Raw genomic sequence first — 27560 nt, 5'->3', positions numbered from 1 at the left:
ATCACTGGTTCAGATTTCTCTCCTGGTGATTCTAAGGTTTCAAGAACCACCACCCTAAAAAGGAATACTAAAGAGATGGGGGAGAGCTGATGAATTCTCACAATACCATGTTACTGGTCCCAGAGTTGAGTGTGTTCCTTGGAGAAAGAGGAACCAGATGCAAACACTGGAACCAGATAAATTAAAAAAAAAATAGAGAAATTGTCATCATATCAATCCACAAGGCAGCATTAGGATTGATGAATTATTGCTGGTAATTTCTCTATCTGGGCCACCTGAGGCCAGGGTTATCTCAATTCTTGGGGTTCTGACCACGGCTATCAAGGGATGGGTTAGGGAAACCAGGACCTGCCCAGCCTGGAAGGGATACAGGAAGGGGGTGTGCGAGTTCTGTTAGGAAGGAAGCAATCATCATTTACTCAACGTGTCCTCGGAGGAGGATGGCTCATTAGGCGCTCAAAGCAAGTCAGGGTCCGGTCGCTTGCTGGAGGTACGGCGGCGTGGAAAGGGAGGAGCAGCTTGCAAGCCCCTGGCTGCTGCCGGTACCCAGCGTCCTTCCCTCCCCGCACCAAGGTCCACGTGGGATCCTGGCCATTCACTCAGTTTCCCCGAGGGCCAGGCCTCAGGTGCAAAACGAGCGGATGGGAGTAAGTGGGTTTTACGCTGAAAAGGATACCTGGTGTGGCCGAGAAGCCTGGTATCACGATGGTACCACCTGTGAGCTGCTTCTGCACCCGGGCACATAGCAGTAGCGATATAATAGCGGGGGACCCCGTGTCGTATCAAACCGGGGCCTGGCGCTGGCTTACGGCATTAGTATCTGTCCCCTGCCCACGAGATGGGTGCTGCTCTGACCCCTTTTCACAGAAGAAGAAACGAAGGTACCGGGAAGGTAGTGGGTGCGGCAGGTTGGCAGGCCAGGGAGGGCCGGCCGGGGCTCCGGGGCCTCGGGGGGCTCCGGGGGGCTCCGGGGGCTCGGGGGGCTCGGGGGGCTGACCGACCGACCGACACCGTCCTGCCCTAGGCTGGGGAGCGGGGCCGAGAGCTCAGGGGCGGGGCGCGAGCTGCAATCGCCAACTCGTGCCCGGGGCCCCGCAGTCGGTGGGGAGTCCGGCCGCGGGTCCAGGGGGCGTCCCGGGTCACTCCGGGTGGGGCCGCCGCTCCGCGGTGCGGGGCGCCCCGGGCCCGCCGAGGATGCGCGGGGCAGGGCGGCGTCCCGGCTCCCCTGGGTAGGGCGCGGGGCACCCGGCCAGCTCGCTCCCGCCCGCGCCCGGCCCGGCCCGGCCCGCCCCGGCGTCTCCGCCCGCCCCCGTCCGTCCGTCCCCGCCCGCGGCGCCCGAGCCCGAGCCGGAGCCCGAGCCGGAGCCGGAGCCGGAGCAGAGCCGAGCGGAGCCGCCGCGCTGCAGGGGCCGCGCCCGCAGTCCCCCGGCGCCAGGGCGGCGCGGCTCCTGCTCCGGCCCCGCGCGGACCCCGGAGCCCAGCCGGAGCGCGGGCATGTGACCGCCGCGCCCCCTCCGCCGCGCCGCCCGGAGCGCCCCCCGCCCCCGGAGCGCCCCCCCGGAGCGCGCCCCCGCCGCCCCCGCCGGGCCCCGCCCAGGTAGGAGGCCCCGCCGCGCCCCCCGCGCAGAAAGCGCCCTTCCCCAGTCACCCCTGCGTGTCAGTTTGTTGTGGAAGGAGGTGGCGGCGGTGACATCTGCGGGGATTTGGTGTGTTTTTATTCCCGCGTGAAGCCGGAATAAGGGTTGTTCAGATCCTTTTGGGGGGAACTTGCTGGTGGTCCTGGAGGGTAGTTCCAGGGTGTGCGTGTGTGTGTGCGTGCGTGTGTGTGTGTGTGTGTGTGTGTGTGTGTGACTTGCTTCCATGCTTTGGAATCTGGCCAAGTTCAGCTGGTTCGGGAGGGCCCCGCTCGGGGGTTTAGGCTCCGAGGGGTCAGTCTGGTCAACAAGATGAGGGACCCTGGAGGGTCTATAGAGTGGGGGAGCTGACTTGCCCCTCCCCCCCCCAAGGCTGCCCTGAGTGTAGCTACGAACAGACGCCAAGAGGACACTCGTGCACAACAGGCAGGTCCAGTACTTCGCAGTTTAAAAGGCCCTCTCCGTTTCCCTTTTATCCTCCCTGCCGTCTTGGGAGACACATGCTATTATGACTTCCCTTTCAGGGCAGAGTGAAGCGGAGGCGTAGACGGGGTTACTGACCTGGGGGACTGGCACCCAGAAGGAGGGCGACCCCTCTGGACTCCAAACCTATGCCTCTGCTTTAGGGCAGGATGGCTCCCATGGTCAGTGCCTACCAGGGCTCTCTCGCCTGTGCTGCGGAGGTGGTGTGGATTCCCGCCCCCGGCATCTGTCCGCTGTGATTCTTGGTGGCAGGAGATGCTCAGCAGATGGGCATGTCCCAGGGTTTTAGCCTCACAGCGTAGGAACCCAGTAAGGGACGTCTGGGCCACTGATACCATGGAGAAAAAGGTGAGCCGAGATCCATCCATCATTGGAAGGTGCTCTCTGGGTTACCCTGGCTTGGCACCAAACTTCTGGAAGGTGAGTATATAAAATGGAATTCCATGATTATTGGTGAAATGCGGAGAGCCGGGGGATGCGGGGTGAGGGGAGTGCTGGGGAAGTCTGCTGCCCCTTTTCCCACCAGCTTACTGTGTACTGTGGGCATCTTTTTCTCTCTTGACTGCTTTTAATTTCTTATTTAGAGTCCTATTTAATATTTCATTTACTATTCTATGTTCACATCCTGTATTTTGTTTTATGCTAGACAAAAAGGCAGGGCCTTTGGGATGTGGAACCCCTTATTTGTTTTCAGTCTTATTTGGCTAGCTGCCACTGTACTACGTGTGGAGCATCACTTGCACCTGTCCACCCTGGGGTAGCCTCCGTGTAGTTCCGGAAAGATATTTGACCTGAATTCTCACATGACCTTGGCATGGCCAAACTAAACCTTTCTTTTTAAATAGGCTCTGCTCAGCCCTGTGGGGCATAATGTGGCAAGGCTTTCTTTATGGCTTTTTTTAAGATAGTATCTTTTGAGTAATTCTTTTACTGTTGGTTAAACACTGTTAGATACACTTATTTATTTAACAAATGCTTATTGAATGTCTACTATGTGCCTGGTACTGTTCCAAGTACTGAGGGTAGAGCCGTGAATGGGATAGGTTAAAAACCCTGTCCTCTAATGGATATGAATCTTTTTGGTTGAAGTCCCAGGACAACTGCTGTCTTTTTGCATAAGAGGGGGGTCTTTGAACTTTGTCTCATTGAATAGAGTGTGGTCACCCCGGCTGCCCACAGGCAGGACACCATTCAGGGTCTCCAGTGGAGAGGGCAGGAAGGTAACGGACACAGAGACAGCTCCGTGGTTCCGAAGGATTGGTAGGGGTGCTGAGATATACCCTAGGGCTTGGCTGTGCACTTGGAGGGAAGATGGAGAACGTGTAGTTGGGATGCATCAGTGGAATATGGCGCGTCCACCTGGAAACAGGTAGAGATGTTGTAAACAGAGCATCTTATTAACCAGCGTGGCAAAGCTGGACAATTGCAGTGAACTACCATTGCACAGGGGGTGGGGAAGTGCAGAGATTATGTTACATGACGGACCCACTGTGAACTTGTCAGTTGAAGGACAGTGGTCATGGGGGGGGCGCTCATAGGCTGTTCACCCCCCCCCCCCCAGTGATGTTCCCTGTCTGCTGCTGCGTGCAGGAACTGGGTTTGTGTTTTCCTTTCTTTGAGGTTGTCAGGAGGGCTCACAGGATCTGTGCTGTCAGCAGCTTTGTTCCTCCCTCCCTCCACCCTGCCCTTGCCTGCTGTGACCTCAGGAAATGCTGCCAAAGCCTCCTGGTCACGCTCAGCACTTGGGAGTATGTGGAGGAGCCCTGGTACCAGGGTGATCTCACCACGTGTTGAAAGGGGCTGGGGTTCCGGAAGGTCCCTGGTCACCTACATACCTTTGAACTCTGCACTGTCTCCCCTTCTCTTACACGAGGCAGAGTAGTGGAGGCTTCCTCCTCCACCCCATTCCTCCTGTTCCAGAAAGGATTTATAAGATGCCATAAATTAAAAATAGGATGAAAGAAAACCAAGAGTGGAGATGAAGTGGCGCCCTCAATGAGCCTAGCAAGGTGTCAAACGTAAACCTTCATGAACTCTAGATTTGCAAAGTTGCCAAGTGGGGCTGCAGGTGCGGCAGTAAGCGGGTGCTGCAGCCTTGCCTGCACCATAGCATCGCCTGAGGCGCTCTGATGACAAATGGCAGGACTTGACCACAGACAGAGCAAACAAACTAGCGTCGCTGGGGATGCGCCCAGGCACTGGTGTTTTTAAAGCCCCCAGGTGGTTCTCACGTGTAGCCAAGGTTGACAACACTGATGTACTTTCCTTTCAGTGGTGAGAGAAAGGAAACCTGGTGGGGCATAGCTGTCTGTGTCTTCAAGACACAAAGAAGTGCTCAGGAGAAGTAAAAAGAATTCCTGGTATGGAGAAAAGTGGGACCTTTCCTGTGGTGCAGATCCCCTTTCAGGAGGTGCAAGGGCAATTTTAGGCTGTCTCTTGAAATGATTCCCCATTGCAAGTGCAGTCGGGTAACGGAGTTTCAGCTGGACTTAGGGTGCTAGTAGGAGGTGGGGGAGGTGGCCTGTGCACCCCAAGTTCTGCACATATGGCTTCCCAAACCAGAGAAGGTAAGGACCCCAGCAGATACAGCCCATGACTGCTGACCCTGAGTTAAATCAAGAGTTACATGCTGTCACTTAGATCAGTGCTTGTCAGCTCATTCAGAACCCCTTACCCCCTTTAATGCAAATACTTGCAATTCTAAAATGATATAATGAAACTTACCTGCAACGTAATTTCCAACGAATCAGTATACTAGCTCGATGTAGTAAAGAATCACAGTGTGGATGGATGCTTAGGCAGAGCTAAACTGGAACCCAGTGTGGCTGCTAAATGTGCTATATAGACTAGAATGTAGGGTCACAGGGAATGGCTCCAAGTGTGGTCTGGAACAGAGGCATCTTGGTGGGGATCCAAGTACCACTGAGTGATGAGTGACTTTTGCTCACGGTCTAAGGTCCAAATGGTAGTCAAAGGTAGTCTTGTCTGTTTTCACAGTAATCACATTCCTGGAAAATCCAGTATATATGAAAAGTGTGCCAGTATATATGTTTTATGTAAGCGTAGGATAGAGTTAGGCGCTAGGCTCCCCAGTGATAAAGGGCATGGAGGCTTGGAAGTCATGCACAGTCTTTACTTTGCAGAACTGCTTTGCATTGTACTGAAAGTCAGTCTACCACCAAATGCTTCATTTTGATCATCCAAAGTATCCCCTTCTCCATACTTTCACAAGTGCTCCCTTAGCAGCCAGACTGACCCCTTTGAGAACCAGTGCATTCCCCATATCACTTGGTCATAATGCCAAGTGGGCGCTGGCATAGCAGGGCACTGATGGGGTGTAAGCCAGCCGTCCGTGTGCGCTCATGTTAACTGTTAAAGGGTTGTGTTGGTGATGATAGAAACCAGAATGGTGGGGCCATGTGCAGTCAAGGGTGGCTAGTAAGGGACACATAGGAATTTTAGAGAAGGATAGAAATGATCCATGTCTCGATGGGGTCTTCCTGGTGGATTCAGTTGTCACAGTAAATGGAATTATACACTTAGGTTTTACTGTGTGTGGCACTGTATGCGTATTATAGCTCGGTTAAAAAAAAAACAAAAACCTCAGAGGAGTGAGGACAGAAAAATTCTTATTAGAGAAGATCTAGTCCCAAGTTCGTTGTGGAAAAACAGACACTGTGTTAAAATCCAATCCAACCATCGAGCCCATTCATGTTTGTGGCCCTCTGGTGATGGTAATCCTGACCCTCTGTGCCTTATTTTTCCCTCTGCTGTGAAAATTCACATGAAACCACCGATCTGGTGGCTTTGTGCCTTGTCATAGCTGAACAACTTAGACTGCATAGCGACACCTGAAACCTCTGGGGCTATTTTTACTTTATCTTCAAATCCCTGTGCACGATAGGCTTTGATGGTTAAAAAATTTCCCTTGCCTCATTTGTGTGAGTAAATAAACCAGATGAATCTGCTATGAGGCAGGCTTTTGGATCATCTGATAGGAAAATTGCAAAAATTTCAGTGTTTCTCAGGCTTTCTGAGATGATGAGTGTTTCTACTGCCTCTGTCGAAGGAGTGGTTTTGGTTACTCATGGTTTTGGATAACTTTTTCTCTGGGGGAAAATCAGGCATAGCCACGCTGAACACACAGTTGGGTTGTAGGATGTCGAAGTGTGGTGGGGTGTCCGTCGCTCATCTCTGTAGAACAGAAACAGTCGTATCATACCGTGGTCAACCCCAGACTGTGCCACGTCCTTGTTCTGCCTTCCCTGTCTCAAGTGTGGAACCATCCTAGGGGCTCTGCTCAGTAATGTTAGGGTTAGAGCGCTCTTTTGTGTCCTTTGTAGGTGTGACTTTGGGTGGCCCTCATGGTTCCGTTTCCCATGCGCGGGACCGGATAGAGATGGTTGTGGGTGCTTATGTAAGGCAGTGCCTCTCAGATTTTACCACCAAAGGACTCCTCTTGAGAAATGAAGAGTAAAATGCTCCATCTAGCACTCCAGAGTGGCTCACCTGAAGAGCTATTTCTTTGATGACTCATGTTTTACATCTTGGAGATTTTTCTTTCCATTTTGTAATATAGCTGCGTTTTCTCTAATATAAAGATAACTCCACCCAGAAAAATCCTTGAGTCAAATCAGTACACCAGAAAGTTGGACTCTGAGTTCCTTCGCTGGCTACAGCTTCTGGGGATTTGCAGATTCTAGATTAAGAAACTGGGACTCGTGGTAAGTCCAGAATTCTAAAGTATTTTCTACAAGCATGTGGTTCTATGGCTTTATGAGTAAGTTCCTTTATGCCTTGTCTTTAAAACTAACATTTTTGGTCTTAACAGCATTGGAGACTGTTTAGTTGCTGTTTGAGTCCTTATAAGAGGTGAAGATCATAATTCCAGGCTTGATTTTAATGCCATGCCCCGTTCCCCCTACGTGTTCACGGTGGTTCTCGGTAGAACAAGGAGATTGTGACGATTCATGAGCTGAGGAGCCTGCGTTAGTCTTTGCTTCTTCCAGGGACTATCCACAGTCCCTTCTCAGTTATAGTCAAGTAGTTGGAGCCAGATTCTCTGAATATTTCTCTGCTGTGTCAAATATACACTTACATACATGTTGAATAATGTTCGGGATGAGAAGTCGTATTAAACAATGTTGTGTATATATTTGTAAGTGTGAAGAGTGAGCTGGTATTAGATGGAGATGTGGAAAGTACCATTAGGATTTCTGTTTAAATTTCGGATGTGAGTCCCGTCAAGTCCCTGGAAGGTGGAAGAGGTGGCTTCTGCTGCTGTGTTCTCTTTCTTCTTGGGTTTCTACAAGTTTGGCTGCTGCAGGACTTCCCTTAGAGCCAGGCAAGAGAGGTCCTGTCCAGACCCTGTACTTTGGAGGGTTCTGCTCTGCCTCCTGGCCAGTTGCATGCCTCAGCACGGCCAGGAGTCTGTAGGGCTAAAGGGATGTGCCTGCGTGGGACCTGTGCCCATCAGCATGGCCACGGTCCAGGTACCTAGGGTCCCCGAAATTCGTTGGCCTAACAGCCTGGGCAAAGCATATACAGGCCTCTTTCTTAGGCCATGCCCCTATGAATGCCACAGCCAGTGTGCCTCCCTGGTCCGACTGGCCCTGGCTGTGCAGGTGGGGGGAGGACAGACTTCAGCCTTGGATGTGTGGGCTGGGCTGTCTGCCTGCATGTGTGCCCAGGGCCCCTCATGATGTGTGGCCAAGCCAGGGGCAATCCAGGGAGTCCAGCTTGGAGATTAATGTCGACGGAAAGAGCACGGGCCATGCCAGGGGCTGCTCCATGCAGATGCTGTATGGGACAGTGCCTGATGTGTGGGGTGTGTCTGATGCGTGCCACCTCTGTCCTGTGCCTGGCTGCTGTCCTGGAAGGCAAGCTGCACAATGTGGGGGAATTCCTCAGGAATCAGAAGGAAATTCCTCAAGGTTGTAGGAAATTCTTCAAGAATAAGAAGGCGTTAATAGATGCTGTGTGGCCACAAAGTGGGCATAAACACCTCTTCCCTCTTCCCTGGGGCCCTGGGCCTTGTGGAAGCCACATGGGTTCTGGTGACTGTCCCTCTGCAGCCCTCTCCCCCACCCCCCAGCTGTCACTTTTCCTGTGTCTGCACCGGGCATAGACTTCCTTGCAGACTGACAGGACAGCTAGCAGATGAAGCTAGCCCTTCCTGGAAGCGGCTTCTGTTGGAGGCCTGTGTGTTCACTGTTCATTCTTAGACTTCACCTCTGCTTCTGTAATTTAGTACATGTCGAAGTAGGTCATCCCAGGTCTAGTAGGACATTGCTGTACGCCTCCCATTCGCATTTCCATTTTATTTTCAACAGACAAGTAGCTTCGCAGGGTTCTCCATGTGCCACAGAGTCATGGTGTGATGTACTGGTTTCCAGATGTGTTGTAATCACTGAAAAGCAAGGGGAACTGTACTCAGGAAGTTCACATTGGCCAGCTCTTTTCATGTGATTGTCATAGAAAGCTGTGCTTCCTGTCTCCACACCCCAGAGCACGGCAGTGAGTGGACCAGGCCTCTAGGGACAAGGGGCAGGGGTGACCAGTCGAGGCCGCCTGTCATGCCAGACCCTGGCTGACTGCCCTCACTGGGCATCAATACCTCAAGGCGCTGCCGCCAAGCCTCTACACAAGGGCTGGAATCTGCTATGGAGGAGATGGTAGGCAGGGCGGGAAATTTCATATGTAAAACAGACATCACCGCACCTCAGGGTGGGAAAGGAGCAGTGTGTTAGGGCTTGCTAATTTGCTGAGAGCATTGGTCCTCTCCCCTTCCTTAATCCTTTTATTTTATGCAGGGAAATTCATCCAAATCTGTGACATTTTTGATTGTTAATACTTTCTAAAAATATTTTGAATTTTACTCAGAAACCACTTTCAAAAATCACAGCAGGTTTTGCTCAGTTGCCTCCGAACAAGGGAGGTTGACTTAGCTTAGCCAGTGTCCCTGCCAGGGAGAGTCGCTCCCAGCGTCTGCTCTCCCTCCTTCTGTTCTCCCTCAGTGTCCTCCCTGGCTTCCTGGCTGTGCACCCTTGTGAAACCCCTGAAGTAGTAATCTTCCTTTTCCAATGTGCTTCCCAGCCTCATAATGGTTGCCCTTGCATTTCTCTTCTCTGACTCACACTCAGTACCCGTATTCCATCCTTTCCTCCTCTCTGGATTCGAAGCCAGATTTTTGTCCATGTGTTGTCTGATGTGAAGATGTTGGAGAGATGAATCCCCCTTCCCTCCCTTCCTTCCTGAGCTCTTACCACATGCACAATGAGTAGGTTGGGGCCCTCTTCACTGGAGCATGGGAGAGGGAGAGGATCTTCTCTGTATCTTTCTCTTCTGGCCCAAGTAGAGAAGACCAGCAACTAGGAGAGCCACAGCCACTGCCCGAACCCTGAGTCTCAGAGCCAGAGGTCTGAGGCAAGGGGCCCTGTGCCAGGGAGAACCTATGTGACTTGATGCTCCTGGCTCTGGAGGAAGAGGGTGTCTCCAGGCACCCCGGGAGAGGCCTCTGATCAGAATCTGCTTACAGCTAGTCAGAAGTCCCAGAAGAAGCAGGCTGACTCAGATGGAAGAACCAAGTGACGGCCCCGGGAAGCACCATGGAGGCACCATGGAGGCAGAATGGCAGAGTGCTTGCAGTTGGGCAAGGAGAAGAACCCGTGACTCAAGTAACAGAGGACAGGAAGAAGAGACAGTGAATATAAAAATTCTTTTAAAAACTTTCTGGGGCAAAGAGGAATAGAGAAAATGAAGTGGTTTAGGGGGCTTGGGAAGTCAACTCTGCAAAGCGTTTCCTGGACTTTCCAAGTAATTTCATTTCGTGTCATCCTTCCCCCATCCCCCCCCCCTCTTAATTTCTCTGCCATCCCCTATACCTTCCCACCCCCAGGCTGCACTCCTTCCTCAGCCATGCTAATGGAGGTGGGGAGGGCGCTGTGCCTAGGACAGGGGCCAGGAACCCCGGAACATCAGGGAGTCTTTGACTTTGTGTTATGATTCCTGTAGATAAGCCACTATGCCTCTGACCCCCTCATGTTATGCTGTGTACCTTCCCATCAATCTAACATGAACAATCAGGTGGTAATTAATCCATTTAATCTAAGCAGAGTGTTGGTGTTGTCTTAGGCTGTTTTATTGATTGAACATTAAAAGGCGTTATGCTTCAGCCTTACCAGCATTTCAAAGACCCAAGGAAATGAATCAGACCTGGAAAAAACCACAGGCTCCAAAATATTAAAAGTAAACTGTAAAACCAGGGAATGAATGGTGGAATGTCTGCAGGACATGACAGGTAGGGCAGTCACAGCTCAGCTTTTTGGAAGTTTCCAATTCTGTAACTGGGAAGGCCGGTGTATTGATAAGTGTGGTATAAGGAAGCCTGAGGACTCACAGTGGACCTGTTCTTAAAAAGGGCCTGTTCATTTTTTCCTGGCATCTATTTCTCTCTGAGCTCTGAGCTCTGTTCTCCAAGTGCATAAAGTGGTGAGCTGCCCATAGGCGATTCAGCCTTTCTGCATCCCTGGGCCCAGTGGGATGTGATGGGTCGTGTGTGTTTATTCCAAAAGAGATGGTGATTATCAACCTCTTGGTAGTCCTCACCCCCGTGACTCGATTTTCTGAGCCTCAGAGGACAGTAGAACATGTTGATCTTTAAAAGTGTGACTCCTTTTTGTCAGCTTGTTTTGGGTTTTTTTGGATACCTTTTGAGGTCTGCACAGTGATCAGTGACTTTAAGCTTCTTCATTGCAGCTCACACCGTCAAGTGCACTTCCTTCCTCAGGTGGACTTGTCCCCTTGAAGATGCAGACTCCATCCTGCGAAGCAGGACTGCTTCACACAAGAAAGGGCCATCTTCAACCTAACAGGGCTACTTCCCCAGCTCGGGCCTGCCGGCCTTTTCTCACAGATAGGTGGAGTCTCCAACCTCAGCTTCAGGTGATCCTGGCATATCTCTCGTTGTGTACAGAACATTCTGTTTGTCCATACAGTTTCCTCTGGGCTAGCTCCATGGTTTTATCTGATTTCTGAAGAGGTCTGTGACCCACAGCACACCCACTTTCCCGGGGTCACTAACCTACTACTATGGTTTGTGACCTCTGTGATGATGGCTGTCATTGCACTGTGTGCTGTCCAGTTCCAGCACATTCCAGTGTCTGCATCACTCAGCTATCAGCTGACACTTGTATTTGATATTTGGCAGCCCTGCTAGCTAGCCCCAGCAGACCCAGGGCATCTCCTTGGGCTGCCTGTGGTTCTGGAACCTGTCCTTACCTGGCCTGGCTCTCACTGGTCCCCACCTGAATGAATCGGGGCTGGTGCATCCTAGACCCCCTCTGTCATCCCTCCTCTCGCTGGTCTCTGAGTGAGTCTCAGATACGCCCCTTTTCTTGTCTGTCTCTTACTGTAGGCTGGCTCATGGTCTCATCTTCCCTCATCTCGACACCCTTTCATGGCAGCCTGTTCTCCCTGCCTACCCTCTTGTCTCTGATTTATATTCCACATGGGTGCCAAGATTTCTATAAAAAATGGAATCTGATTGTACACCACCCTATGGCTTCACACCTGTAAGTGATTTTCTTTTTTTGCTACCTACAAATTGGCAGTCCTAGGGCAGCCCCGGGTGGCTCAGCGGTTTAGCACCGCCTTCAGCCCAGGGCCTGATCCTGGAGACCCGGGATCGAGTCCCATGTCAGGTTCCCTGCATGGAGCCTGGTTCTCCCTCTGCCTGCATCTCTACCTCTCTCTCTGTGTCTCTCATGAATAAGTACATAAAAAATCTAAAACAAAAACAAAAACAAAAACAAATTGCGGTCCTAACTCCAGAGCCAGGCTCTGTGATCTGGGCACTGTCAGCCTCCCCAGCTTTGCTTCTTGGCTTCCCATCTTTGGTTTATGCTCCAGAACTGGAGGGGAGTGGTCTCCCCCAAGTGCTCCCCACCACCTCATGAGGTTGAGGTAATACCTCATCCAGGAGTCCTCCTCCAGGCTGACTTAGGGCCCTGGGCATTCCTCTCCCCATAGCCACCCCTGCATCACTGTTTAATTCTGTGGATGTTTCTGCTTTCCCTGCTGGCTAATGACCTGCTTGAGCCAGACTCAGGGTCGTCATTCCTGTTTGCTCCCAGGGCCAAGTGTGGATGCAGGCATGTGGTAGATATCCAATACACATTTGTTGAGTTCAGCAGTGAATGAATAAAGAGATGAATGGGTAGCTGAAAACATTTCACCAAAACTTGTATTTGTTATCAGCACCAGGGGTGATTTATAATCACTAACATTTGAGTGTGACCACCTGCCAATGTCCTACACCCTCACATGTGACAACTCATTTCATCCTCAATAGCTGTCTGTGACAGATACTGCTGGCATCATCCCTATCTTGTCAAATGCGGAACTAAAATTAAGGAGGCTGAGCTTTGATCCAGTGTGCCAGTGATGGGGTGTGTGGGATACATCTGTGATCACATGTGGCTTATGCCTAAATTGTGGCCATCTTGAAGAGTGGCTTCTTATTTCCTTATTTTATGTCATTATTATTATTGTCTCTGGCACTGGCACTCTTCCTGGCATACGGCAGCACACTGATGCTCTTGAGAGACCTCCTTACTTGGCCACCCTTTCAACTACTGGCAGTACAAGTCTAGTCAGGTTTGGCATCATCCTTGGAATTTCTGTGTTGTTTGGGGTGCCTAATGGGACTTGTGTTTGTTTTTGTCAGGAGTGTGGCTAGTTTGATCTTGGGTATATGTATCTTTACCTCCTTCCTTCCCATTGTCCTTCCTTGGACATATGACCCCATCTCCTGCCCTAAGGTCCTGGGAACTGATAACAGATTCAGAAGGTCCCCTGTTGAGAGGAAGGAGCCACTCTCTCCCCCGCTTTTTCTAAGAGCAGTTTGGGGGGAGGTGGAATAAAACCTGTACCCATGGCGCTTGGCTTTTGTGTTTTTTATAGACTATCAGAGTGGGAATTGCTCAGTGATCATCTGACTCCTTGCCCACTGTACATATGAGGAAACTGAGGCCCAGGGAGGTGTTGTGTCGAACATCACACTGCCCGGCAGCGGCAGGCCATTAGCCTTGGACTCGTAACGAATCAGCATTTCCCTACAATTACTTCAGAATTACATCTTCAGATATCATCTGTATAAAACTCACCCTGGCACCTTCCTTTTCTTCTCCCATGCTTAGTAATCAAACAAGTCCGATCTTGTGATTGCAGGAACGAACAGCTGGCACAGTTCAGTTAGTTTCCTGGTGTCTTTATGTTGTTTTAGATAAACTAACATGAGCAGTTGATTGGCCTGGAACTGGCCATCAGGAAATATTTTAACCCTTTATTTTCTGCCTCTCTCTCTCTCGTGGAGCCTTGAAATACACATCCACACAGTCACAGAAAGAGCTAGTAAGCCAGGTTGCTAGACTTATTTTAATATTCTAAATATAGGTTAGAAGTAAATGTGATAATAATGCAATTAATGTGGGTGAACCTGGGAGAAGGCCAATTGATGTGAATAAAATGTCAGAGTTACACGATATTTAAGGAATGTGGTCTTACTGCTGAGGTAGGCTTCAAGGCTTGAGCCAGGCTTAAGGATCTCATCCTCATGCGTGGGGCAAACCGAAGAAACTATAAAAGGGGATGTCTGCCATGCTTCGAAGGTCTTTTTTTTTCCTCTTTTCTGTCTTTATGTAAAAAGCCCATTGTGACATCTTTTATGTGTTTTAATACCACTTCTTAACTATAACATTTTACAGCTAATACTCAAATGATTGCACGCCATTAGAGTCTGAATTAGTGATGTCTTAGTAAAATATGTCTTGTGCTTGTAATGGACTTATGGCTACAGATAATATAAACAGGTTTTATGTCCTATAAAAATTAAAGGGCAAAAAAAAAAAAATTAAAGGGCAGGTGATTTTAAAACATGAAACTACATTGTTTAGTCTGGACATTGCCCCGAGATTGGGTTAGAGAGCATAGCCATTTCTTTGGTTAATTTGTCGTCCCATGGGCTTGGTTCCAGGTGCAGTGGCATGTGTGGCAGTGACAGGCTTGTCACGGTGCCTGCCCTCACGACGCTTCCTGGCCTGGGATAACTGCAGTGAGACATTCCAGGGGCTAGGAGGAGGGCCTGGCTGGGCCACGGGTCTGGGTGGGAGGACAGTGATGGGGCTGAGACCTGATAGATAAGGGAGGTGGCCAGGTGAAGGGAGGGGGACCAGTGAAGGCAGAGGCTCTGAGGTGGAGAACAGGGCAAGGGGAGTGTGACTGCAGACTTGGGTGAGGGACAGCGGGGCAGGGCCTTGAGTCTGGCAAAGTAAGTCAGAGCCTCCGTACATAGAACCTGTATGCTCTGGCTAAGAAATTTGCTGGGGAGCTAGTGGAGGTGTTTTGAAAAGATCATTTGGTAAATGTGAGTCTGTAGACTCTGGATGGGAGGGAAGTAGTATGTCCACAGGCAAAGAGACCAGTGAGGGGCCTGTTGCCATAATTAATCCAGGCAGAGCTGGTGATTGCTTGAGCCAGAGGGGTCAGCAGTGTGTGAGTGAACCGGGCCACTTGACACATGCTGGCTAGGGTGAGTAAGAGAGGAGCTCTGGGGGCGGCTGCGTCAGGGTCCTTAACCTGGGTCTCCTGTTTTGTGTGTGGGTGTGTGTGTGTGTGTGGCTGGGGTGGGGCAATGCTGTGCCTGTCATGGAGGTGGGGAGAAGATGAGTTTAGTTGGGGGTCTACTGAATAGGAGGGATTCACAGGTCCTCAATTTGTGCAGAAGGTCACCGGGGGTATGAGTCCAGAACTTACAACGTGTCATGGTCAGGGCCCTGTTCAGGAGCACTCACGAGGAACTTGCCAAAGGAAAATGAGGCTGTGTTGAAACTTAACTTCATTTGTGATTGAGCAGTTTAGAAGGGTAGGCAAAATTGAGATTTTTTTTTTCTTTTTCTCATCAATAATTGATATTATTTTAGTGCCATTGTTTTATCGATAGGAAATGGGCACGTTTTCCTTCTAGAATCAGTCAAGTACCTAATCTGGTTACATCCCCTGCCATGTATGTGGGCAAAGTGTTATGCAGTTGGTCATAATTACCAGGACCTCAATTTATTTATTTATTTATTTATTTTTTAAAGTAACTAGTTATTTTTTTTTAAATTTTTATTTATTTATGATAGTCACAGAGAGAGAGAGAGGCAGAGACACAGGCAGAGGGAGAAACAGGCTCCATGCACCGGGAGCCTGATGTGGGATTCGATCCTGGGTCTCCAGGATCACGCCCTGGGCCAAAGGCAGGCGCCAAACCGCTGGGCCACCCAGAGATCCCCCAGGACCTCAATTTAATCTATAGCCCTATCGCTGACTGATAGCTTTTGAGGCTGATGCTATGTTGATGTGGCCTTCTAAACCACTCAGGAGCTGAGAGGCTTTGTTTTTGATTGTTCTCTTTGATAAGATGAGTACAGGCTCACTGTGGAAATGTTAGATAAAAAGCCTCAGAGAGGGGGAAAAACCATTCAATTTCTATATATTGTTATTATTTTTTTTAGTCTTCTTTGTTGTGTTTCTAGGTAGCTGTCAATCATTTGGTACAAACAATTTAGTTTGTCTACCTTATAAAATGAAGGTGTGATCTTTGAGCTGCACCTAGAAGTATGGAAAGACTTTTTGTAAGTGGGTCTTAGCAGTGGGGTGCATTCCAGCTGGAGAATAAATCCACACAAGTTAGAGGCAAGCTGGTTTAGATAATTTGGATATAGTGTAGATTAGATTTGGGGGAAATTTGAATGGGAAACAAGATTGGAAATGAATATTGGGACAGATGATAGAAGTTTTGTTAATCTTGGGGATCCCTGGGTGGCTCAGCAGTTTGGTGCTTGCCTTCAGCCCAGGGCATGATCCTGGGGTCCCAGAATCAAGTCCCACATCCGGCTCCCTGCATGGAGCCTGCTTCTCCCTCTGCCTGTGTCTCTCTTCCTCTCTCTGTGTCTCTCATGAATAAATAAATAAAATCTTAAAAAAAAAGTTTTGTTAATCTTAAATTGTTTGAACTTGTCCCCAGTTCTGACCAGAAACATGATCATATTGACGTACGGAGACTAACCCATCATTGTGACTTGGGGGTGAGGGTAGAGGCAGGTGGGAGTTAGTGTATATGGTTTTAGAGATTTTTCTGAAGTAGTAACATTTTCATTTTTGTTTCATGTCCATTCCTCTCTTTTCCAGGAGAATATGAAAGAGTTACTCAGGCTTGTTTGTTTCATAGCTATACTCATTTCTTCTCTGGAAGCCGGTAAGTTAAGCATTTCCTCATGTTCTTGTTTGCTGAAAAACTCTTTTGTTTAAAATACACGAAGTACCTTCCCTGACAGAGTCATTTTTTTCTCACCTGTGTCTGTTGAATCCCAGAACAGAGAGCCCTGGTCACAGAACTGTATTGTACATTATCTTATTTACAGATTGGGGAACTGAGGCCCAGTGAGGCTAAGAACTCATGTTCATGTAGCTAGTGTCAGAGCAGGAGCTAAATAAAATCCAGGCCTCCAATGTCAAGGCCGGGCCTCCTCTGACTTTGTTCCTGACTGAAGAGTGTGATGGGAGATCCTGACTTTCATTCAGAAGAGGTGTTAAATGTAGTCATTATGAACCCACAGCTGAGAACCGTCAAGAGACAGTTTTGTTTGTTTTGTTTTTTTTTTTTTAGTCTGGCTTCTTTCAGTCATCATAATTATTTTTGAGATCTATTCATATTGTATAAATTATTACTATTTTATTACGTGGTAATTTTCTGTCATAGGGGTATATCACCATATATTTATCCATTCACATTTAATGGAAATTTCAGAAATTTCTAGTTCTTGGCTATTCAGTTAGTGTTCAGGTCTTTGAATGGGCATATATTTTCATTTTTCTTAAGTTAATACCTAGGAGGGGAATGGCTGTGTTATATGGTTGGCTTGTATTAAACTTTTTGAGAACTTACTAAAATGTCTTCTGAGCGGTTATACTATTTTATACCCTCACCAGCAGTAAATGAAAGTTCAGTATGTCACCAACACCTGATATTGCCAACCTTTTAAATTTTAATACTGAAAGGAATAATATCTGTTTGTAGTTTTATTTTTTTTAAAGATTTTATTTATTTATTCATGAGAGATACAGAGAGAGAGGCAGAGACACAGGCAGAGGGAGAAGCAGGCTCCATGCAGGAAGCCCGATATGGGACTCAATCCTGGGTCCCCAGGATCATGCCCTGGGCTGAAGGCGGCGCTAAACTGCTGAGCCACCCAGGCTGCCCTGTTTGTAGTTTTAACTTCCATTTTCTCGTTAGTTATAATGAACTTCTTGTCATGTGCTTTTTTTTTTTGCCATTCGTATGTCATAATTCACTTTATCTGTTTTGTCTGGCTTATACTAATAACTTGTCTTTTTAAAAAATTACTGCCCTCAGGCTTATGATATCCATTTTTAACTTGCCTCTGTCTACTTTCAGGTAATACTATGCTATTTCACATATGCCATAAAAAACTTAATATAAATCCACTTCTCCCTTCTTGAACTTTGTCCAGTTGTTCCTATATATCTTACTTTTCCATATGTTATAAATCTCACAATACTTTTAAAATTTTTGCTTTAAACATTCAGTTATCTTTTTTTTTCAGTTATCTTTAAAGAGATTTAATAATGCTATGCCTTGAAGTTCACTAATCTTTTTTCTACTGTGTCAAATCTGCCATTAATCATATCCAATGTATTTTTTAAGTCAACATTATAGTTTTCATCATTAGAAATTTAAAAAAATCTTTTATATCTCTACTCATCATGCTTGATATAGTATTTGAACATAGTAATAACTATTTTACTTTTTCAATCTATTCTATCATCTGTGTCATTTCTGGGTCTGCTTTGATTTTTTTTCTTCTTCTTTTTTTTTTAAGATTTTATTTATTTATTTGAGAGAGAGAGAGAGCATGAGCATGAGTTGGAGGAGGGACATAGAGAGACAGAGAAGCAGACTCCCCTGAGCAGGGAGCCTGAGTCAGGGCTCAATCCCAGGGCCCTGAGATCATGACCAGAGCCAAAGACAGATGCTTCACTGACTAGGCTACCCAGGCGCCCTGATTATTTTCTTCTTATTGATTGTATTGTCCTGCTTCTTTGCATACTTAGTAATTTTTGATTGAATGCTAGGCATTGAAGATTTTACCAGTTTGGGTGCTGGATATTTTTGTATTACTAAAAATGTTCTTGAACTGCTCTGCTACAGGGTTGTTACTTGGAAATAGTTGATCCTTTCCGGTTTTGCTTTAAAGCTTAATTAGTCAGAAAAAGGTTTACTGTAGGCCTAAGTAGCTGGTCAAAACCCTCTGAGTACTCTCCCTGATGTCCCATGATTAATAAGTTTTCCATTCTAGCTGTTGAGAACAGCAGTATGTGCTCCAGCAGATAGTCACTCTAATCCTTTTGGCAATTCTCACTTTGACTTGGGGTAGTTTTCTTATGTGCTTATACTAATTGGTACTCAGCTGAAACCTTGAGGGAGACTGTATAGATCTCTAAAACTCTCTCTATATATATCTATACCGCTCTAATCCCTTTGGTACTCTGACCTGCAAACTTGTGATTTACCTGGATTTCCAGCTCTATCTTCTCCATTCAGAGAGAAGACTGGGCTTTGCCTGTGTTTCCTCCTTGTAATGTCATGATCTAGAATCTTTCTCTGGACAATAATTTGGGAAAATTGTAGGGCTCACCTACTTTGTTTTCCATCTTTCTGGTATTTCTGTTCTTTGTTCTTTGATGTTCAATGTCTTGAATATTGTTTCATGTACTTGGTCCATTTTTTCTTTTTTTAGTTGTTCAGGAGGGAGAGCAAATCCAGTCCATTTTGTACTGAAGCAGATTTCTCTCCTGCTACATTAGCACCAATTTATAGATGAGTAAAGAGGGGATAGAAAGGTTAAGTAACTTTCCCAAGGGCACACAGATAGTGAGTGACGGGACTGGAATTGAATATAAATCTTTCAGACTTCCAAAGGGATGCTTTTAATCATAGAGCTGTTAAAACTCATACATAATATGAATTGATGTATTTTATAATTGCTGTGTTTATATGTCGATATTACATTAATTTTTCACAGAAGTTGCTTCTTTCTCTTTTTTCCTTTTAAAGATACATGTGAGGAACGTGAAGAACCAGTAATTTTAGTTTCATCTGCATTTGAAATTGATGTCCGTGCATGTTTTTTAAACCCAAATGAAGAGAAAGGCACTATAATTTGGTATAAAAATGACAGTAAGACACCTATATCTATGGAAGTAGACTCTAGGATTCATCAGCACAAAGATAAACTGTGGTTTGTTCCTGCTAAGGTGGAGGATTCGGGACATTACTATTGTGTCGTAAGGTAAGAAAGGTATTAATGCATTGCAAACGTGTTCTGTGTGCCTGCAAGAGTTAAGGATAGAAACATCTTTAATTATGCTGAATTCACCTATTTTGATTTATTTTAGGAATTCAACTGACTGCCTCAAAATTAAAATAACTGCTAAGTTTGTACAGCATGAACCTAACTTGTGTTACAACACAGAAGCAGTATTTAAACAGAAACTACTTGTTGCGGCAGATGGACAACTTGTGTGTCCTTATATGGATTCTTTTAAAAATGAAAAAAATGAGCTTCCCAAAATACAGTGGCATAAGGTAATTTTATATTAAATATGATATTTTATTTTTGCAGCAAATAATAGCTTTCTGCCTTAGACAATAAGGTGAATCTGCAGACTACTTTTACTTTGATGTATTGTTTCTTTTGCGTGGTGAAATTAACAGGAATTTTTTTTAGGGTTGTAAGACGGCGTACATTTAATTTGCAGTTTAAGGAAAGTCTTACTTTCTGTTAGTTTTATTTAATGAGATAAAGTCGAAAAAAGTATAGTAGAAATAAAGGATATTTAAAGATGAGGCTGATTATAAATTTAAAGTTTTTGAGAGATCCCTATTTATTATTAAAGATACTATTTTTTGGTTTTGTTAAAAACATTAAATGGTCCTTACGTAACTGAGTGGTTTCTGTAATTGTCTTAAAAGTGGATTGGCTAGCAGTCCATGGAGCACGTCATGTTTTGGTACCTTTGATATATCCAGTTTTTTGGCGCTTACATGGGGAATCATCTGGTAGAGGTAAAGAGATACAAAATAAATAATATCAATGCAGAAAGGAAGTACAGCATTACTAAGAAACTGGTATTAGCATTCTGCCCTCAAATATGTTTTCCTTGCAAAGTAAATTTGTCTTCACTTGTCTTCAAAGTGCAAGTCTCATAGGCATAAGAATGTAATATCCTGGGAATATAATTGTGACTATTGCCAAAAAAAATGCTGTATTAAAACTTGTACGCAAGAAACATAGTCATATATTCCTGTATGTACTGAGCTTGTGATCATGTGTCTGTGCAAAATAGAGGAGAAATAAACAGATGTATGAGGATTATTCTTGTAAATTCCCCTGAGGATTTTGATTCATATATGTTTGGATTTATATGAATATATGTACATATATATATATCTGTATCTGAACACACCACCTACACACACTACCCACATAAAACATTTGCCAGTGTGAAAAAATGGAGTTTCTTTTCCTGGTAGGCTGGGGAAAATCATTAATTGGCTTTAATTATGTCTTTCCTCTCCCTCCATCTAGGATTGCAAACCTCTGCTTCTTGACAATATAAACTTTATTGGACTGACAGATAGACTCATCATAGCGAATGTGACTACGGCGCATAATGGGAAATATACTTGTGGAGCATTTTATACATACTCCGGAAAGCAATATCGTATTACCCGGGTTATAGAACTTACTACTATAGGTAAGTCATAACTCCAATCATAGGAGTTTGAATCTGGGAAGGCCTGGAAACCATGATTCTAATATTACCTTCATTGTTCAGGGAGGAACCAAACCCAAGAGGGGCTCGATGACTTGCCAAAGGTCACATGGCTTTAGCTTTTTTGTTGCTAATATTATATGCATGTTTTGCATTCTTGCTTCAGATGCAGAGCTGATTAGACAAACATTAGGACCTGTGTTTTCCAACTGAAGTAAGAGCCTTTTTCTTTGGTATGGCTAACGATGGTTCTTCCAGAGAGCTCTGGGGTTCCCTGTGGCTGGTATAAGACGAAGAGCAATTTTGAGCACTTTCACTTGGGAGGACTGAGTATCTAGCAGTAAGGAACACTGACTTGATGGGGTGGACACTAATGGGCTTTGGAATATGTTGCATTCCCAGAGTGCACTCTATCTCTTATTAGTTTCATGTTAGCTCAGTTACTTTACTTCTCTAAGCCTGTTTCCTCCTCTAAGATGATACAACCTTCCGAGGTTATTGGACAGATTAGAGATCAAGTATGCTCAGCTTGTGATCATGTGCCTGGTGCAAAACAGAAAAGAAAGAAATAAACATATGATAATTATTCTTGTAAATATTCCTGAGGCTTTCAGTTCTCTATTAACTATGTTTCACCTTAAAAGCTATTTTATAAGAAAATGCCCTCCTACAAATTACCTGGGGATGGGCAAAATGCTCAGCCTTTCTGTAAATATTAGATTTTGTAAGCTTTCAGTAATAGAAGAGTTGCTTTAACTAGAACTTTAAAAGTTAAAGGGGACCTTATTAGTAACTATCCTGAGACAACAGGTATAAATGGGGACTGCCTCAGGTAAACCCAAAATACGATCACCCTATGTATAGCTATGTTTTCTCAATTGTCTAATAATTTATATTTTGCAAACATTAATTTTATTGAATCAAAATTAACTCCTTGCCTGGGTCTTGCAAGCATCAGTGAATTATAATTTTCCACAGTCCTTATATCACTACCATCCTGAGTTTTTAGCAGCTTCTCTCTGACCATTGGGTACCTCTTCTTGGTCTGTCTTGACATACAGCAACCAGAGCAGCAGACAGAATTTTAGAGAGAACTAGGGAATTTTTTTAATTTTTATTTTAAAAAATATTTATTTATTTATTCATGAAAGACAGAGAGAGAGAGAGAGAGAGAGAGAGAGAGAGGCAGAGACACAGGTGGGAGAAGCAGGCTCCATGCAGGAAGCGCCATGTGGGACTCGATCCCAGGACTCCAGGATCACGCCCTGGGCTGAAGGTGGCGCTGAGCCACCCGGGCTGCCCAGGGAATTTTTTTAATAGGTCAAATATGTTTTAAATACTCTCTGTCTTCTTTTTTGGTCCCTTTTGTAGAAATAATATATTTAATCACAAAAGAGAGTATTAGAACATTGGAAACAAAACATATTTTGTTTTTGTAAAACAAATATAAAGGAATTTTAAAATATTAATTGAGCATTTACTATGCACCTGGCACTGTTCTAGGTATACATTAGGGAACAAAAGAGACAGTATCCCATTCTGATGGAACTTACTTTTTTCTTTTTCTTTTCCTTTTTCTTTTTCTTTTCCTTTTCCCTTTACCTTTCTTCTTTTTTCTTTTCTTTCTTTTCTTTTCTTTTTTTCTTTCTTTTCTTTCTTGACTCTGATGGAATACTGGGCATTCCAGTTCATAATTTCTCAGGCTTGGCCACAGATCTACCTTTGAAGTCAATCTTCTTGTAAATAAAACTTAAATGAATTTCTGGAACTCCTTGATACTTTTCTGCCCATTTTCATAAATTATGCCAAATTGCTGGACATTCCACTCTTAGGTCATTACTACAATTACTAAATACAAGCAGGTATATCACTGGATGGTTCGTCCAGTGAATGCTTCATCCACAGAGGTACCTTTCCACAGCTATTTGTTTTTCCTGATTTGCTTTAAGAGAGGCACTTGTTTCTGGAATCATGGTGAGGTGTGTGTTTGTAGCACCATATTCGACAGGCTCAGCAGAGCCCACCAGGCTGGGTAGCATGTATTTGTGGTTTTGCTGTCGCCTGTGTTGGTCTCCTTCCTTCACAACTCTTACCTTCTGCCTCCTACTGTCTATGCCTTGGGGACTTGCGGGAATATCTGGCCAGATGCCATGTGGTATATTTTGCTAACAGTTGTCACCAGTCGAGATTCTGATCTGTAACAGACTAAGAAGCCCTGCGAATGTTTGTCTTTCAGAAGAACACAAACCTGTGAGGCCTATAATTGTGAGTCCAGCTAATGAGACAGTGGAAGCAAGTTTGGGTAAGTGGGCTCCAGTCAGGATACGCTGAAATCATTATTTTGAACTCATGATTAAGATAAACTCTACGTTTACTTCACATAACCGAAACCGTTTACCAAATAGATCTATAATTAGTGGGCAAGTGGCACAGATTATATCTTAAAATTTTTCTTTGGATTTCCTGCCTCTCATGGCAGAAATCTAACCATGTCTGATTTGTCCACCCTCACTTTCCTGTGGGTCCTTATAAAAGCATCAGCCAAAGGCTAAGTTCAACAGAACTAGAAATGAAAAATGTAATTTATCTGAGTGGCACAGGATGGATTTCTTTCTTTTTTTAAAAAAAGATTTTATATATTTATTCATGAGAAACACACATAGAGAGGCAGAGATATAGGCAGAGGGAGAAACAGGCTCCCTGCAGGGAGCCTGATGTGGGACTCGATCCCAGAACCCTGGGATCATAGCCTGAGCCAAAGGCAGATACTCAACCACTGAGCAACCCATGCATCCCCAGAATGGATTTCTTAAGACCAGAGTTAGGCTTTTAGACAGAAGTGTACAATAACAGACCAAAAAGGAAAAGTATTTTTCTGGAATGACCATCAAGTCAGTGAATTTTTTTATTTCAGGAACAAAGGCACAATCTTAGAAGCATCCAGACCTACACTATATAATGCAATAGCCAATAGCTGTATGTGGCTATGTACATGTAAATTTAAGTTGAGTAAATTAATTAGTTCAATTAAAAATTAGCTCTTCAGTCACATTAGCCATATCTCAAGGGCTTAATAGCCATATGTGGCCAGTGAGTTCTGTATTAGCACAAATATAGAACATTTCTGCCTCCACTGAAAATTCTATTAAAAACCATTGGTCCAAACATAAAAACAGATTTTCCTATTGGAGGACCAAAAGCCAGGCTGGAATACAAAGTTCTCTTCTGTAAAAGTACCTGCATGAATACCTTGAATGATTGTACAGAGATTAGAAGGTAGAAGTTTGTGACGAGTGGATTCTGTACTTGGCCAAGTTGTTATTCCTGGTGGAAGGGAATATAAAGACATTCGTAGATATGAACAAAGATGTGAAAACTCACAATTAAATATAGACCAATAGAATCTAGAGTAGTGTTTCTCAACCCTTTTCTTCCTCATTAATGCTCCCCTGTAGAGCCTAACAAGGCACTTACCTCCCCCAATCCTCTTCCCTTCCTCCTTCCTCAGTTGTAATGCCCAGATAGATATCTGTTGATGTATCGTGGCACTTGGAAGGGCCACAAACCTTTGCAAGATCTAGGATTTTCTTGCCCTTTCCCCAAGAACCACTTTTTGCCCTGTTGGCTGTAGCTTCTATTAAGAATTCATGTTCTAGAGGTACACGGTTTGGAGCTCTCAAGTTCAGGGGGCAGTGATCTCTAAATCTAAAAAAATAGCTTCATATAAGAAAACAATTATTTCAATATATCATGTTGGTGAGATGCACACATCACCCTGTCATATGATTCTCCTGAAGGGTTTCAAACAGGCATTTGCTAAGATTCAATGCCAATTACCAATAAAATAACTTAGAACAATAGGAGCTGGGGGATACTTCCTTAAGTTAATAAAGAGCATCGATTGAAACCAATAGTCACTAGCATTCTTAATGATAAACCACTATAGTGTTAGACCTTCTACAGGCATAGACCCTCTTGCCGAAGCCAAGAGCAAGACAAAGATGCCCAAATAACTTTACTTAACATATTCTAGAAACACCCACTTAATACAGTCATACATGAAAGAACCAAGGCAGGCCTACTGTAAAGGACTTTATTATTATTTTCAGATCACATAATGTATGTATTACCCTCAAGAGCATTACGGGGGAGAAGTTAGGGTTAGTATATTATTAATGGGCCAGATACAAAATTAATATTCTAGGTGTAGTGGAAGTCCCTCCGGCTGTGGTGGCGTGCTGTGGGGAAGAGATGGATTTGTAAATCTCCGAGCGAGGTCCTGCCTCCCCGAGGCCACTGCTGTGCGGATGAGACTCTGGGTGAAGCCATCATCACCATGTCTGACCAGGAGGCAGAACCTTCAAATGGGGATTTAAGGGATAAGAAGGAAAGAGCATGCATTAAACTCAGAGTCATCGGACATGATGGCAGTGAGATTCACTTTGAAGTGAGGATGGCAGACGACACATCTCCAGAAACTCAAAGAACCATCCTGTCAAAGACTGGATGTTCCAGTGAATTCACTCAGGTTTCTCTTTGAAGGTCAGAGGATTGCTGAGAATCACAGTCCAAGGGAGTTTGGAGCGGAGGAAGATGTGATGGAAGTTTGTCAGGAACAAATGGGGTCATCCCATGAGTTTAGATATTGTTTTTATCTTTTCTTCTTTCCCCTTGGTCCTTTTTTTTTAATTTTTAAAAATAGTTCTTTTGTCATGTGCTATTCAAGATACAATTAAAGACTGGCACCTCACCTCCTTAAAACATCTGGTGATTTGAATTCCGGTGTCCATCAGTCATTAGAATTTGTTTTCATGGTGCTGAGTGTTGGTGATGAAACCTCAATACCCTTCCTGTTGCCCACTCCTTTTTACAAATTACGTGTGTGCACAGAGGGGCCGCCTTTTCCAGGACTATGTGTCTTCAGGCTTGTGGTAAATAAGACCCACCAGTGCTAGTGCTCATCATGGCTTCCTAACTGGCCCTGACGGCAATCTGATACCTGACCGCTTCCCTCCTGAACTTATGGCTCTCGGTGGGAGATGGAAGTTCCTCAGAGAACTGACCTGTGGAAAAATGGCCTTTGCTTGACTTAAAGCTGCTTTTAAAACCTGAGGGTCTGGCCCCAAAGAAAAGGAATATCAGATTGGAGTCGAGGTGGCAGAAAGATGGTGAGAATAGGGACTGACTCCAGTGATGGCTTCACTGAAGAGAAAACATTAAGATTAAAGAAAAATCTTCTCAGAAGATCTCTGAAAACTCCTGATTTTCATAAGCAGTTAATAAAGTTATTCATGCAGAAGTATATGCAACAGAACACTGCTTTTTTAAATTTTATTTGTACTTCTTTTTCATCTGGGGATGTGGGTTTTAAATGTACATTGTCTAAGCCAACTTCATTAAAATAAACAAAATATTTGTAACAGCAAACAAATGAGTAAAATTAATTACCATTCTAAAATGGTAAACTTGTTCGGCAGTAACCAGCTAGAAAACATAATGGGGAAAGAGCTCCTATTTGCAACATGTCATAGAGATGTCTATAACATTTCTTAGCAAAATCTTTCAAAAATATATAAAATTTATAGAGGAGAAACCCCCTCCCCAAATTCTGACCTATATCTCAGGAAAATTGAGATTTAAATCATATATATTGATGAGGAGTGGGAGCTATGTTGTTTCCAATGGGGAGAAAATTGGTTCTTAGTGGAAAAAAACCTAAAGCAATATACTGTTTGTCTGTGGTATTAAAAATTCATGGGGGAGGGAGGCAATTAGGATAAAAATGTCTTAAAAGTCTCCAAAGGGAACAATAATGAATACAATCTTGATCAACACTAATTTAAGGAAAACTGTAATAGAAGTGTATGTTTTTTCTTATAGGGAAAACTGGAAATTGTAAAGACAGAGACTTAAAATTATAGTTCTGATGGAATTCCAATAAAAATATGAATGGGCTCAAAAGTTGGCGAGAGATTCTAAAAATCACCCAGAGGATTAAAATGATGAGATTATTAAAACAATATTTGGAAGAAGAGCTCTAAGTAATACTAACATTTACCCCAAAGCTGAAATAATTAAGATTTTAGTACAATTGGAATCAGTGTATACATTCAGATCAACCAAGAAAGTCACAAATAAATAATTTATTTTCTGATAAAAGTGGCATTACAAATTGTTACTCAGTAAGTGGTTCTGAAAGGATCAATCAGCTATTTGGATAAAAACATTAAGTTAAATCTCTCCCTCACACCATACCCATTTATATTCTAGACAGAGTAAAGAACTAAAACAATCAAAACAATAAAACAAAGGGGAACATTTTATATATCTCAGTGAAACATACATGGATATTTTTCTGATTTGGTGGTAGAGCTTTAGAAAAAAACTGTGAGAACAGATAAAACAGAAATTTGACTGAATAAAAAAATAAAAATATCTACACCAAAGAATTTCCCTAAACAAAAATGAAAATGAAAGCAATGAACTCTGAGTGGTATTTGGAATAGTTTTCATGCATGATAAAGAGTTAATATCCTCGATGAA

The 27560-nt window shown here is 44.6% G+C and overlaps 1 protein-coding gene and 1 pseudogene across 5 annotated transcripts in view; both read left to right on the top strand.

Annotated features, from left to right (window-relative positions):
- The window catches only part of IL1R1 (interleukin 1 receptor type 1), a 71928-nt gene that overhangs the window by 34575 nt on the left and 9793 nt on the right, over positions 1 to 27560 (top strand). For 2 of the 5 annotated variants that reach the window (XM_077914945.1, XM_077914944.1), the window contains 5 exons: positions 16350 to 16416; positions 19297 to 19531; positions 19638 to 19827; positions 20831 to 20999; positions 23254 to 23319. In XM_077914945.1, coding sequence (XP_077771071.1) covers positions 16356 to 16416; positions 19297 to 19531; positions 19638 to 19827; positions 20831 to 20999; positions 23254 to 23319 — 721 coding nt within the window. In that variant the 5' untranslated portion in view covers positions 16350 to 16355. Of the gene's footprint in view, positions 1 to 1543; positions 1598 to 1687; positions 2538 to 16349; positions 16417 to 19296; positions 19532 to 19637; positions 19828 to 20830; positions 21000 to 23253; positions 23320 to 27560 lie in introns of those variants that run through there. The other 3 variants (XM_077914943.1, XM_077914946.1, XM_077914942.1) reach the window with 3 other exon arrangements.
- LOC144323956 (small ubiquitin-related modifier 1 pseudogene) lies at positions 25223 to 26448 on the top strand (annotated as a pseudogene).

This window comes from Canis aureus, chromosome 11, assembly GCF_053574225.1.
Source record: "Canis aureus isolate CA01 chromosome 11, VMU_Caureus_v.1.0, whole genome shotgun sequence".
Taxonomy (NCBI): Eukaryota; Metazoa; Chordata; class Mammalia; order Carnivora; family Canidae; genus Canis; species Canis aureus.
The sequence above is the reverse complement of the archived record's forward strand: the minus strand, read 5'-3'. Positions and strand labels throughout refer to the sequence as shown.